General features: G+C 45.7%; 1 protein-coding gene and 1 long non-coding RNA gene across 2 annotated transcripts in view; one reads left to right on the forward strand and one right to left on the reverse strand.

The window, feature by feature from the left end:
* bmp5 (bone morphogenetic protein 5) overlaps positions 1 to 4290 on the reverse strand; it is a 143901-nt gene extending 139611 nt beyond the window's left edge. Inside the window, exon 1 of the mRNA XM_033021707.1 lies at positions 3401 to 4290. Within this exon, the coding sequence (XP_032877598.1) occupies positions 3401 to 3809 (409 nt within the window). The 5' untranslated portion in view covers positions 3810 to 4290. The remainder of the gene's footprint in view (positions 1 to 3400) is intronic.
* LOC116973534 lies at positions 3559 to 9859 on the forward strand. The gene is made up of 3 exons (XR_004412071.1): positions 3559 to 3692; positions 6978 to 7261; positions 9765 to 9859. It is a non-coding gene; the product is annotated as an uncharacterized LOC116973534 (long non-coding RNA).
* The last annotated feature ends 4429 nt before the right edge of the window (positions 9860 to 14288 follow it).

Below are 14288 nucleotides of genomic sequence, written 5' to 3' on the forward strand. Positions count from 1 at the left end.
TAAATGTTTAAATCACATCGCTGACCGTTCACCTCTCCCTATGTCCGCACTCCCTTCATGAAAAGGTTGATACCAACCTACCGCTTGTTAGACCGTAGAGAAAATTCAGCATGGCCTTCGAGTTTTAGTAACTTAATAAAAATCTTCCTATTCGGCCACAGTTATGAAACAGTGAAGGCCGCTGCATACATTTCATAATCACACAGATCTTTTCAGTGTCGAATTTTATGCAAGCAACAACAAAGCTAAAGCTATCTATGAAAATATATGTTTTTTCTGCCAATACTTTGAAAAGAACGGAATGAAAGGGTCCTCTTTATCGAAAGGTCTCCTTGAGTACTTAATAGCAGGTGATACTGTTCCTATCATTAATGTTTTGAATAAATATGTAGGAAGGAACTGCAGATGCTAGTTTACACCGGCTAGACACAAAACGCGGGAGTAACTCAGCGGTACAGACAGCATCTCCGGAGAAAAGGTATAGATGACGTTTCGGGTCGCGAGTTCGGGTCTGAAGAAGGGTCTCGACCCGAAACGTCACCCAATCCTTTTCTCTGGAGATGCTGCCTGACCCGCTGAGTTACTCCGGCTTTTTGTATTTTGAAGTAACGTTGATATGACCGAACAGTCAATTCCATTACTATAAAGGGATTGCTTCACTCACTATAAAAAATCTGCACGCATTTCCCACTGCGCGAACAATGATGTGGATAGAATAAGCTGCGTGGACGTTATTTCAACATTGAATGCGTTCCGTTTGATTCTGTAAATAATTGTGGTGCCAAGTATCATAGCAACACGTCAATTTACAGAACCAGCCCTGTTTTCTAAATTGTTGCCATTTACCTTTCCAGCTGGTGCCGAAACAAGCCTTCGTGTGTTTCATTATTCTACGCCTCCAGTGATGAAACCAGATATGCATCTCCCGTACAGTTTCAAAGAATGTCCACACTCCGCCCAAAAGTCTATTTAAAGTCCACGTTTAAAATTAAATTTCTTAATACTGCTATTAGTAAACTGGAAGTCAATCCAGTTTGTGCCTTGTTTCCGTGAAGGTTGGTTTTCAAGTAACCCGGGCAAGATGTTATATTTCAAAACTCTCAAGTAATTACAGACTTGTCAGTGATTTCAGCGAAAATTAGGAATCGCCGGAGAAGCTTTGATACTTAAGGGGGTATTATCAATTCTTACAAGTAAATGCTATTCATCGATTTGTCTTTGTAGAATCGGCTACTGATTATAATGAGTGACACTAAGGAATGTAGACGGCCCTTAACTCGTTGAGTACAAAAGTTCTTTTAGCTTCGGGGGAAATGGAATGGCAACAAAATGAAACTTCACTTCACCGCCGCCTTTGCTGGCAGCGTTGGCGAATTCATGGGAAATCATTAGAAGGGATTGACACGGGCAGATTGCCTCGAATTCTCCAGGGGAATCTTTATTCGCGTTTTTTGGTAATAGACACCTTGCGAACTGTTTTAATTTAGACCAACATGACACGCTTTAGCCCAGGTTATGAAAGAGTGTGTTTTCTAAACCCACTAAATTGGATATAAATAAACGGCTGGTAGACATGTGAGTCAAAAGCACACAACATGCCAGCGGAAACCAAACAAACCTGTATCGGTTGCGCTCTCCGCTTGCGAGACGGTTCCCTGTATATAAATGGTGGCAATGAAGTCGCTAATTAAAGTGGGTTGTTTGGACAAGATACTTGCACAGGCATCGCCGCAGAAAAATAGCGACTTCTTGTCGAGTTATTTATATAGCATACACTGCGATTTGCAATGCACAGCCGGCCACTAATCTAAAGATGTCTTTTCAAAGAGAATACAAGATTATATCAAGCTTATTTTTTTTCATCAACCAAACTCCAATAAACATACCGTTGCGCGGAATAGTGCAAGTTATGGTAAACCAAATCCTTGAAACACATTAAAAGGGAAGATACTCATTTATTTGGGATTCCGCATGAGGTTAGTCTTTAACTTCAGCGCGAATTGTTCCGAACCCAAGTGGTTGTACAAGCAGACTCTTATTACATCTGGTATTCTGTGCTTCTTGGACTACTTAGATCGCCTCTTCCCTACGATAAAATGTACGGTACGGGGTTAACCTTGTGCTGAGCTAATCCTCGGCGACCTGTCTTTGATTGGGTTGAGAACGCGAGCGAAGATGTGGGACTGAAGTTTTGGTGCTGTCAAGAATCAAAGACCTTGCTCACAAAACTACCCTGGAGATAAGGAAGAAAGCGCTGACCCTGTTTATATAGAATGCATCTTTCCTCATCTGTTGACATCTGTTGAGGAAGTCTGATCCCTGTTATTATTACTACAACTCGCATTGACAAGGAACATAGCCTCACTACATCAATTGGTTTTACTGACAAATACGTTTTTGTTTAAGTATATACACACTAACTCAATTTACGACTGGCGAGTAAACATAAGCCTGCAAATACTTCCTGCATTAGGAGAGGATTCTCCTTCAGTTCGACAATCTCTGACAGAATTTTCTTCTCAACTCTATTTTACGCCGGATCTTGCCGTTATGTTGGGAAGAGTTAGAAGAGTGTCTGACCGCGGTTCTTTTTAAATTAAACCCCACATCGCGTTATGTTTATCAACGATTTGCAAACACTTTGAAGGCATTTTTTTCCGTAACTGACACCGCATTCATCATTCAATCGCTCTATAGAATGGAGTGAGAAAACCTCATCGCAAAGAAACTCATTTCTGTTAACAATAATTATAAGATTAAATAATGTGCACGACCGGCGTTCAGGATAATACCTCTGACAGTTCCTATTCCTGACCGAAGCGTTTTTGTTTTGTTCACCGATGGCGCAGGTGCTAAGTAACCACCTTCATTCAAACCTATTGTTATTTGTTTTCACGACAAGTCACTGCAAAGTTGTCCTCGTCTCTGTGACAGGAGCTTTTTGCAATGCAATGAACAACTTTTTCGGGAAAGGTGTGCAGCAGTAAACGGTCTCACACGTCGGAGAAAGCGAAGATTTGAAGGGAAATTAAGTAGAATATTAGCTCTCGACAGATAAATGTGGATATAGGCTCGTAGACAGACAGACAGACAGATAGACAGATAGACAGATAGACAGATAGACAGATAGACAGATAGATATATAGATAGATAGATAGATAGATAGATAGATAGATAGATAGATATAAAAATATTAGAGATTTAGACAGACAGACGGTCAACTACTTGTAACCACCAGTTGAGACATTGATTAGAACATTGCACACGGAACTGCAAACAACCAAGTTAACAACAAATGTTGCCAATGCCACCACGGCCGGGAACGCGAGTGGTAACGCGGGCTGCGAGTTCGCACACTGGTCTCGAGTTCGAGCGGCGGGGCAGGGAGGGAGCTGGTTACCTAAGTTGACGAAGCTCATGACCATGTCAGCGTCGTTGAGGAAGTTGGTGTCGTGCGGGCTGGCGAGTGATGGGCTCTGTGTGGTGAGCGCGGCGTGGTAGGGCAAGGCACCCCTGGCCGCTCCCCGCTCCGCCTCTTGCTCGCTGGACATGGCGTTGTACAGATCCAGCATGAAGAGCGGCGCCGACGAGCCGTGTTTGCCCACCGAGAAGGGCCTCGGGCGGTGAGGCAGCCCCAGGATGGACAGAATCTCCCTCTGGATCTCCCTCCTCTCGTGGTTCCGCAAACGCCGGTAAATGAAGCTGGAATGGACGTGATGCTCTGCAAAATTCCCCTCGGCGCTTCCCAGGAATACACAAGAGACGAACAGCAGTCCCACGCTGGCCTTCCACAGACCTGATCTGTTCATTGCAGTAATGTCTTGGGGGGGTTTTGTTGGGTGGGGGGTCACTAAGTGCAGTGACTCTGGCCGCTGTGTGCCCGGCGGTTACTCACTCACTCACTCACTCCAGTCTCTGCTCACTTGCCCCTCTCATGAAGTCGCGCTCACCTCCACAAGTTAGCTGTCAGCGGCCGGTGTGTTCATCTCGCCTCCCTCAAAGTTGCGCTCTTTCCTTTCCGAGCAACGAGTCCTCCCGGTTGTTATCTGTGTCGCTTCAAACTAAAATACGCCGGCGGCCGCTGGATTCCCCAGTCGCCTTTCTTCCAATTTTTTTTTTTTACAAAGGGCAAGTTGTATGTGCCTCGCCGTGCCCTCGGTGTTCAACTTCAAGCGGGGCGGCGGTGCCAGAGCGCGTCGGTCACTGGATAGTCTCTCCCTCTCTCTCTCTCTCTGAACTGCACGCACCGCTCTCTAGCCTGTAGCTGGCGCAAGTACCGCCAACCCTCTCCCACCCCCCACCCCTCCCGCCGCCCCTTCCCTCGTGGGTGCAAGTCCCGGGCCGCCCTACACTCGCAACCTCTGCTCCTCTCTCTCTCTCCCTCTCTCCAGCCTGGATTTGAGGGATGATTTAAACCTCAGGACTTAAAAATAGTGAATGTATTCCACAGTAATCACGCGTTTGCAAGGTCCCGTCACCGAATGGCAAGAGACAGGAGGCTTCGCAAGTTGGGCTGATTTTTTTTCCACCCCCTCCCCATCGGCACTTTATCTTTTGACGAATTAGCCCGGGGTAACAACGCTGGGTTTTCGATTTAAACGAGATGCGGTCTCGCAGTTGGATTCGGGGGCTTGGATTGATGCGCCTGCAGACACCGCACACGAGGGTCCCCACCCGCCCCTCGCTTCTAAACCGACTCGGCTTTCCCGGCCAGCGGCGCGGAGCTACCTTGGGTCGCTGCTCCACTCGCGGAAAGTCTTCCTCCAGGTGTGTCAACGTAAAACCACGGGGAAGTCTCAGCAGGTCAGGCAGCCTCCGTGGAGGAAGAAACAAGTTAACGTTTTCGCCCCGTGCGGCGCATCGGCCAGCATCGCCTCACTGTGAATGAATGTTAACTATCGCAACGTTTAGGAAACATTTAGACGGGTACATGGATAGGACAGGTTTAGAGGGATATGGGCCAAACGCAGGCAGGTGGGACTAGTGTAGCTGGGACATGTTGGCTGGTGTGGGTAAGTTGGGCTGAAGGGCCTGTTTCCATGCTGTATGACCAAGACTCAATCTCAGCCACAAGGGGAGCCGGCCTCCGTGATTCGCTGGGCGCTGCCTTCAAGTCCCCACCACCCCGCATAAAGTTGACGGGAAAAGCTGGAGTAGCTCAGCGGGTCAGGCAGCAACCCTAGAGAAAAGGAATAGGTGACTTTTCAAGTCGAGACCCTTCTTCAGACTGAGAGTCAGAGGAGAGGGGAGCGAAAGTTTCATACTACAGCTTTTTGTGTCTATCTTCGGTGTAAACCAGCATCTGCAGTTCCTTACTACACATAAAGTTGACTGCGTTAGGTATTCAGACAAACGTCAAGGATCATTTACACCCTGGCCATTCCCTCTTCTCCCTTAGGGTAGGACACAATAGTTTGAAAGCCTATACCACCAGATTCAGAAATAGCTTCCACCCTGCTGTTATCAGGCTACTGAACTGAGGGTGTGGTCCTGATCTCCCAACATACCTCGTTGTGGCCCTTGAATCCGTACTTTCTTTGTAACTGCTCCGATAAAATGTTGGGACAGTATATTCTGCACTCTGGTATTTTCTCTTTGTACTATCAGGTGAGAGGGGGGAAGGTTAATGGAGATGTGGAGGGCAAGTTTTATAGACAGAGAGTGGTGGGGGCCTGGACTGCATTGCCAGGGCTGAGATTATCGTGTCACACACACGATAATCTCAGTCAGTCCCCCACCACCCTACCATCACCAACTTTCTTGTAATGCCACAGGTCATTTTGTCTCCCTTTAAGTACATCTCAAATTTCTTATAGGAAATGAAGTACTTTGGAAGTAGAGCAAAACACAGTGTTGGAATAACTCAGCAGGTCAGGCAGCATCTCGAGAGGGAATGGATAGGTGACATTTTCTTCAGTCTGATGCCTATCCTACTGAGTGTCTCCAGTGGTTTGTGTTTTGCTCAAGATTCCAGCATTTGCTGTTCCTTTGTTTCTTCTTTGGAAGTGTGGTCGTAGATACAATATATGAAATTCTGTCAATCTGTTAATTTCTTTCCTGCCATTTTATGTATTGCTGTTCATAACTTGGCCTAATTATAATGGATTCAAGTTTATACCAGAGTCAGTGCCATGGGCAAGGCCAACAATAATGACATTAATTAATAGGATACGTGCAGAGATGATTAACGATGATGTTGCCAGGACAAGGGCCTGAGCTATGGAAAGAGGTTGAGCAGGCTGGGATTCAAGAGGATGAGGCGCGAAGATGAGGGGTGATCTTATAGAGGTGTACAAAATCATGAGAGGAATAGATCGGGTAAACGTACAGGGTGCCTTGCCCAGCATAGAGGAATCGAGAACCAAAGGACATAGATTTATGGTGAGAGGGGAAAGGTTTAATAGGAACCTGAGGGGCAACTTTTTTCACACGGGGTGGTGGGTAAATGGAACAAACTTTCGGAGCAAGTAGTTGAGACACATACTATCACACAACATTTGGGCAGGTTCATGGATAGGCCAAACGCAGGCAGGTGGGACCAGTTTAGATGGGACATGTTGTTCGGTGTGGGCAAATTGGGCCAAAGGGCCTGTTTCCATGCTGTATCACTCTATGACCTATCCCACTTTCTGAGCGAGTCACCTTTGTGATACAACATGAGATGGAAGCAGAAACTCCTGAGCTGAATGCCTTCCTCCACGACTGCCGGGTGGGCAGTTCCGATGTTTGGCGACGTGAGTTATATTACGTGTAGATTTGCTCACAGGATGTGTGTATCACTGGAAAAGGCCGCCATTTATTGCACCTCTCTAATTACTCCCAGAACTATTGCACATTGCTGGGTCAGACATAGGCCGCACCAGGTGAGAACAGCAGATTTCCTTCCTCAAGGATAATAGTCAACCAGATGGGCTTTTTTATAACAGTCTGGTGGTTTTATTGTTATGATTACTAATACTGTTTTATTTTAATTCCAGATTGATTTAATTACCCAGCTGCCATGGTGGGGCCTGAACATATGCCTCTCATCTATCGCCCAGTCCCGTAAACACTGGTTTGGAAGTGAACCACTAGCCTGCAACGATTCAGGACTGTGTGTGACTGGGAAAACTCGAAGGTCCCCATAAGCCTGTCCCTTTGGGCATTGGAAGCCACAGGCTTTGGAGGCGATGTTTTTCATTTGTTTTGTTGGAGAACTGGGCATCAGTAATAAAGCCGACATCTGTCGCCGCTGAACTGCATTTCAAAGGACATGTTGGAGGTAACACATTCTCCAGTTTTAGTCACACACACGATAATAGACTGAAGAAAGGTCCCAGCCCAAAACGTTGCCTATGCATGTCCTTCAGAAATGTTACCATACCTGCCTAGTTACTCCTTTGTAAAGCAGCATCTGCAGTTCCTTTTTCTTTCCTACCTCCAGTTCTCCCCCCTCTAATTTCAGTCTGAAGAAGGGTTCTAACCCTAAGCGCCACGCATCCTGTTTCTCCAGAGATGCTGTCTGACCTCCTGAGTTACTCTAATGGTACTGAATACACTTTGTGTCTATCTTCAGTTCCTTGTAGGACAATAGATTTCCTTTATTGTAGGTCATTGATAAAGGTCATGGGTTTTTGCAACCAATATTACTGAAACCGTTTATTCAATTCAATTTTTGCTTTGTTACTTGAATTTACCTTCTCTGCTTGTTGTGGTGGAGCTCACCATCCCATTAGCCAGGTCAACAGCATTGAATAAAAGTCCTTTGATTCATTTTGCTCCCAGACCCAGAAGATAGCATGGTGATATTGAAGAAGCCCCTGGAGAATTGCTACAGTGCATCATGTGGGCAAGATGATGCAGTTGTGAGTGAGTATTTGGGATGAACGGGTTAGCAATCAAATGGCTGCTTCATCCTGGAGTTCCTGAGCCTTCTGAGAGGTATTGGCAAGTGGAGAATATGCCATCATGCAGCTAACGTCTGGTTTGAAGGTGGTGGAAAGGCTTTGGAGAGTTAAAGGGTGATTGATACATTCGCTGCAGTACACTCAGCCTCTGACCTGCTATTGTGGCTGTAGAACTTAAGAAGTTACCTACATAAATGTCTTGTCAACGTTGAATCACCCCCATACCCTTTGCCCTCCGCCACCTCACAACAGCGTGAAGGTTGATGAGAGTCGATTGTACTCCGTTAGGAAGATGATCATTATCTAGATGTTCTTTACACCCATTGGCCTTTGGCTGAATGTTGTCCAATTTCCACTTCATGTCATCAAACCTAAAATTAGTTTAGAGATACAGAGCAGAAGCAGGCCCTTCGGCCCACCGAGTCCGTAGCAACCAGCAATCCCCGCACATTAACACTATCCTACACACACTAGGGACAATATATATTTATACCAAGCCAATTAACCTCCAAACCTGTACTTCTTTGGAGTGTGGGAGGAAACTGAAGATCTCGGAGAAATCCCACGCAGGTCATGGGGAGAACGTACAAACTCAGTACATACAAGCACCCATAGTCAAGATCGAATCCGGGTCTCTGGCACTGTAAGGCTGTAACTCTACCGCTACGCCCCCGTGCCTATAGACCGTGCGAGATTAACATGATCAGCGTGAGATGGATCAATAGATCGCTGGCGAATTCATGGTGTATCTCTAAAGTGACGAACCTCGTATATTTAAAGCAACAAAATGGGAAGGGTGATACAAGGGACTGCAGATGCTGGATTGTGAAGTAAAACATAAAGTAACCCAACCGGTCAGGCAGCATCTGTGAAGGGTATGGATAGGTGACATTTTGGGTCAGGACCTAACTTCAGCCTCAAATAAGTGTTAGTGGGGAAGGATAGAAACATAGAAACATAGAAATTAGGTGCAGGAGTAGGCCATTCGGCCCTTCGAGCCTGCACCGCCATTCAATATGATCATGGCTGATCATCCAACTCAGTATCCCGTACCTGCCTTCTCTCCATACCCTCTGATACCCTTAGCCACAAGGGCCACATCTAACTCCCTCTTAAATATAGCCAATGAACTGGCCTCGACTACCCTCTGTGGCAGGGAGTTCCAGAGATTCACCACTCTCTGTGTGAAAAAAGTTCTTCTCATCTCGGTTTTAAAGGATTTCCCCCTTATCCTTAAGCTGTGACCCCTTGTCCTGGACTTCCCCAACATCGGGAGCAATCTTCCTGCATCTAGCCTGTCCAACCCCTTAAGAATTTTGTAAGTTTCTATAAGATCCCCTCTCAATCTCCTAAATTCTAGAGAGTATAAACCAAGTCTATCCAGTCTTTCTTCATAAGACAGTCCTGACATCCCAGGAATCAGTCTGGTGAACCTTCTCTGCACTCCCTCTATGGCAATAATGTCCTTCCTCAGATAAAATGGCACAATTTCAGTAATCCAACTGTTTTTATAGTAGAAGGTAAAGTTTCCTTTTTGGTTACACCAATGATCCAGGTAGAATTGGCTGAACGAGGTCAAAGAGTCGAAGCATTTTTAATGTAACTGCGTTCACCTAAATCCACCTGTGTTTGCGGTGAAAAAAAGTGAAGGATGATAGGAATAGCTGCACGTTTTAAGAGATTGGAAGAGGTTGCATTGATCACCACGGGAAGTGGCCTGAGCTTCTGGTGCTGCCAGAGAGAACAATGAGGGTCATGCCATGGATAATGCTCCTCTCATTCCGACTCTTCCTCATCTCTGATATCCCTTCTCTCTTGCGGAGAATGAAGATGTACACTCCTTACTTCGAACTTCAACCCAGCTCGTATTGTTTTCAGGTGCCCAGCGACGTGTAGCCAACCTTCCAGTGGCTGGAGAAGAAGGAGAATGTGCTGATGTCGCGGGGTTGGAACAACCCGGAGCGGGGACGTACATCGCCCAGCACGGCTTCATGGCCGTGGGACATTCCAGCGCCCGCCGGGGGCTCCAACATTGTGACTTTTAGTCCGGGAGCGGGGCCGTAAATCGCCCGCCTGGGGCTTGGATATCGGGAGAGAAATGGAGAACAGGGGAGAGAAAAGACTTTGCCTTCCATCACAGTGGGTTCACTGTGATGGATGTTTGTGTGAATTAAATTGTGTGTATGTCTGTAGGAAATTGTCTTTGTTTGTATGGCTGTGGAAACGGAATTTCGTTTGAGCCTCACTGAGGCTCAAATGACAATAAATGGTGTTGTATTGTATTGTATTGTATTGATGAAGACACATAAGCTCTTGGATCTTGCAACCGCTGGCTCTGTTGGTATTTCAGAGGCTGAGAGAGTGGCGGGATCAGTGTGAGATGCATCAATAGATCACTGGCACAATGACAAAGCTGATGGACCTGTTGCACTGCCACCGGAGACAGGGGTCGATGCCCACTCTGTGGAGTTTGCACGTTCTCCATGTTACCGAGTGGGTTTCCACTGGATGCTCCGATTTCCTCTGGTATCCCATAGATGTGCGGGTTTGTAAGTTAATTGGCCATCTTTAAATTCCCCCCTAGTGTGTAGGGAGTGAGTGTGAAAGTGGAATAACATAGAACTAGTGTGAATGGGTGATCGATGGTTGGCGTGGAATCTAAGGGCTGGTTCCCACGGTGTATCTTTCAATCACTCAGTTAATCAAACACCTGTCCAAATCCCTTGGAGCTAGGGCAGTGGCGAAGCTTAGTAGTGCCTGTAATCCAACTTGCCCACCAACTCCAGCATAGACTCGAATGGTTGGAAGTGAAGATGTGTACAGGAATTAGACAGCAAAACAACTCTAACCAGGTTGTTCAGCTTTAAAGCTTAGCTACAAGCTGTTGGCACTAACTTACACTAAGTGCCACCTTTGGTCCAGTGTTGAATCCCAGTGGTCTTCAGTGAGACTGGAGAATCTGCTTCACCCCTCAATGAGCTGTTTCTGCCGCCCTTTGTCATCCTTGTTGGCATCAGAGTGAACTCCTCTTATGGAGTTGAACTCCTCTTATCATGATCAGCCATGATCATATTGAATGGCGGTGCAGGCTCGAAGGGCCGAATGGCCTAGTCCTGCACCTATTTTCTATGTTTCTATGTTTATGGGTTGCCGCAGTGTCAGGGTGACATTGTACAAGCCCAACATCCTTCCTCAGTGGTACACAAAAATGCTGGAGAAACTCAGCGGGTGCAGCAGCATCTATGGAGCGAAGGAAATAGGCAACGTTTCGGGCCGAAACCCTTCTTCAGACTAATCCTTCCTCAGTGCCCAGCTAACATGTAATGCTGCTACACATCCATTGCAAGAATGTGAAGTCAGTGTGTGGAGTTTACTTTAGACTTTAGAGGTACACCATGGAAACAGGTCCCTCAACTTACCGAGTCCGTGCCGTCCAGCAATCACCCCGTACACCAACAGTATCCTACACGTTAGGGACACTTTAGAGTTTACAATTAACCTACAAACCTGTACTTCTTTGGAATGTGGGAGGAAACTTGAGCACCCGGAGAAATCCCACACAGGTCACGGGCAGAATGTACAAATTCCGTTCAAACAACACCAGTAGTCAGGATCGAACCAGGGTCTCTGTTGCTGGTGTTAACTCTACCACTGCGCCACCGTGCCATCCTAGTTTTCGGTCAACAAATGTGCTGGTAATACTCAATTCAAATATGCGTGCTGTGCAACACACTGTCATGATTACATTAGATGACAGTGGTAATTTAGAACTCAAAGAGGGTCAGTTTTCATTAGAGGTTTCTTTTCAGCATAGACAGGGTATGTGCTTGACTACAAGAACTTATTGCCAATCCTAGTTGACCTTGAGAGGCTGAAGTCAACTACCTTCACCACAGTGAAGATCGACATTGTTGCCCTGTGTTGTTGTGTGGTGGAATCTGGAGAGAGTTGATGAGAATGTGGGGAGAATCTGCTTTTGACAAGTCCTGTGCTTGGGCTAAAGTGCAATCAACAGCCTTAAACCTTCCTGAACTTGAGGTTTTGTACAGCTGATGCTCTTGCCATTTTATTTCAGAGGGCACTTGAACTGTTGGGTCTGGAATCACAGAAAGGGATGATAGACTTCTGTCCCTAATAGACACTAGTGAACCACTGGGACTTGTAGAATGATCTTGTGGATTTATGATCACCGCTCTTCAGCCAAACATTTTATTAACAGCTTCATTTAATTACCACATGACAAACGGATAACAGATGGAACAATGGTAAACACCAAATAATTTGTAGATGCTGATAATTTGGGAGCACTCATCCCGTCTCAGGCCGGAAACATTACCACGTTTCCCAGCAACCTGTTGAGTCTTTCCAGCACTGTGCTGGAACTCCGTGCTGGAACAAGGTGTTACAGATGCAACAGATGATGCAGGTATCAAAGTGTACAAGTTCCCCACCCACAGATCAGTCTGAAGAAGGGTCCAAACCCGAAACGTCATGTATCCATGTTTTGCAGGGATGCTGCCTGACCCGCTGAGTTACTCCAGCACTTTGTGTCTTTCTCAGATCAAAATGTGACGCCTATTGATGCAACCATACGACAAGAACCAATGGAATCAGAAGGCTCAGGGTCCAAGTCCTGCCTTAAACAATCGAGTGAAACTAATGTAGGCCTCGCTGCTCGGTGTCATCATTCATATGAGACATTAAACAGAAGCCCTCGTCACCCACCCACTGATTAAAAGCTTGAATTTGTCAACAACCCCGCTCATCATGACTTAAAGTACACCAAATCCTGTTCACACATCATCTCAGGACCACTCTGACTCCTGATTTAGCTTTGCCTTAACATAGAAACATAGAAACATAGAAAATAGGTGCAGGAGTAGGTCATTCGGCCCTTCGAGCCTGCACCACCATTCAATATGATCATGGCTGATCATCCAACTCAGTATCCCGTACCTGCCTTCTCTCCATACCCTCTGATCCCCTTAGCCACAAGGGCCACATCTAACTCCCTCTTAAATATAGCCAATGAACTGGCCTCAACTACCTTCTGTGGCAGAGAATTCCACAGATTCACCACTCTCTGCGTAAAAAATGATTTCCTCATCTCGGTCCTAAAAGACTTCCCTCTTATCCTTAAACTGTGACCCCTTGTTCTGGACTTCCCCAACATCAGGGATAATCTTCCTGCATCTAACCTGTCCAACCCCTTAAGAATGTTGTAAGTTTCTATAAGATCCCCCCTCAATCTTCTAAATTCTAGTCTATCCAGTCTTTCTTCATATGAAAGTCCTGCCATCCCAGGAATCAGTCTGGTGAACCTTCTCTGTACTCCCTCTATGACAAGAATGTCTTTCCTCAGATTAGGAGACCAAAACTGTACGCAATACTCCAGGTATGGTCTCACCAAGTACAACCTCAGTAGAACCTCCCTGCTCTTATACTCAAATCCTTTTGCTATCAAATTGAAGGTTCATGATTTTGTTTATAAATCCACCTCCTGCCCTTCTCGGTATTCTCTTCCAACTCAAAGCTCTTCTGAGACACTGCGCTCATCACATTTATTCTATTTTTTTTATTCTCCCTACACTGTCATCAACTCCTATCCCGGATATTCCCACTCACCCATGCAACAGGGGCAATTTACTGCCGCCGTTTAACCTTCCAACCCGCACATCCTTGGGATGTGGGAGGAAACCACGTAATAAAGATTATGCCATGTTACATTTAGGCTCACATTTGCACATCTGATATTTTGCAGAACGGCTAAATTACACAGGGATGAGTTTAATTATGTACTGACATCATAATGACAAGGATTTACGGAAGAATCAAGTATATATTTCAGAGATTATCTAGATCACCAAGATTATCCAGAAAGTGCATGTTTGCTGCACTGCCTTCTTTCCTTAAAGTCAAGTGTCCTGTAAGGATGAGAGGAATAAATTTGCAATAAAGAGTGATTACCACCCAATTCCAAGCATGAATCGTGAACATGGTCACTGCTGTGAAAGCTTTAAAATGTTGTTGTAAAAATGGAAGCTAGAAAGTGAAAGGACCTGCTGCTTCTTTCTTGTTGCATGCTACCAACAAAGCTTCAAGGTCCTTTGTTCCAACTTGCCATGCCAACCAAGGTGCCCCATCTAAATTAGTCTCACGTGCCCATGTTTGGCCCATATCCCTTTAGACCTTTCCTATTGATGTACCTGTACAAATAATTTTTAAATGTTGATATAGTATCTGCCTCAACTATCTCCTCTGGCAGCTAATTCCATATACCCACCATACTCTGTGGTAAAAAAAGTTGCCTCTCAGGTACCTATTAAATCTTTCCCCTCTCACCTTAAACCTATGTCCTCTGGTTCTTGACTTCCCTTGAAACATAGAAACATAGAAAATAGG

The sequence above is a fragment of the Amblyraja radiata genome, chromosome 5, assembly GCF_010909765.2.
Source record: "Amblyraja radiata isolate CabotCenter1 chromosome 5, sAmbRad1.1.pri, whole genome shotgun sequence".
Lineage (NCBI taxonomy): Eukaryota > Metazoa > Chordata > Chondrichthyes > Rajiformes > Rajidae > Amblyraja > Amblyraja radiata.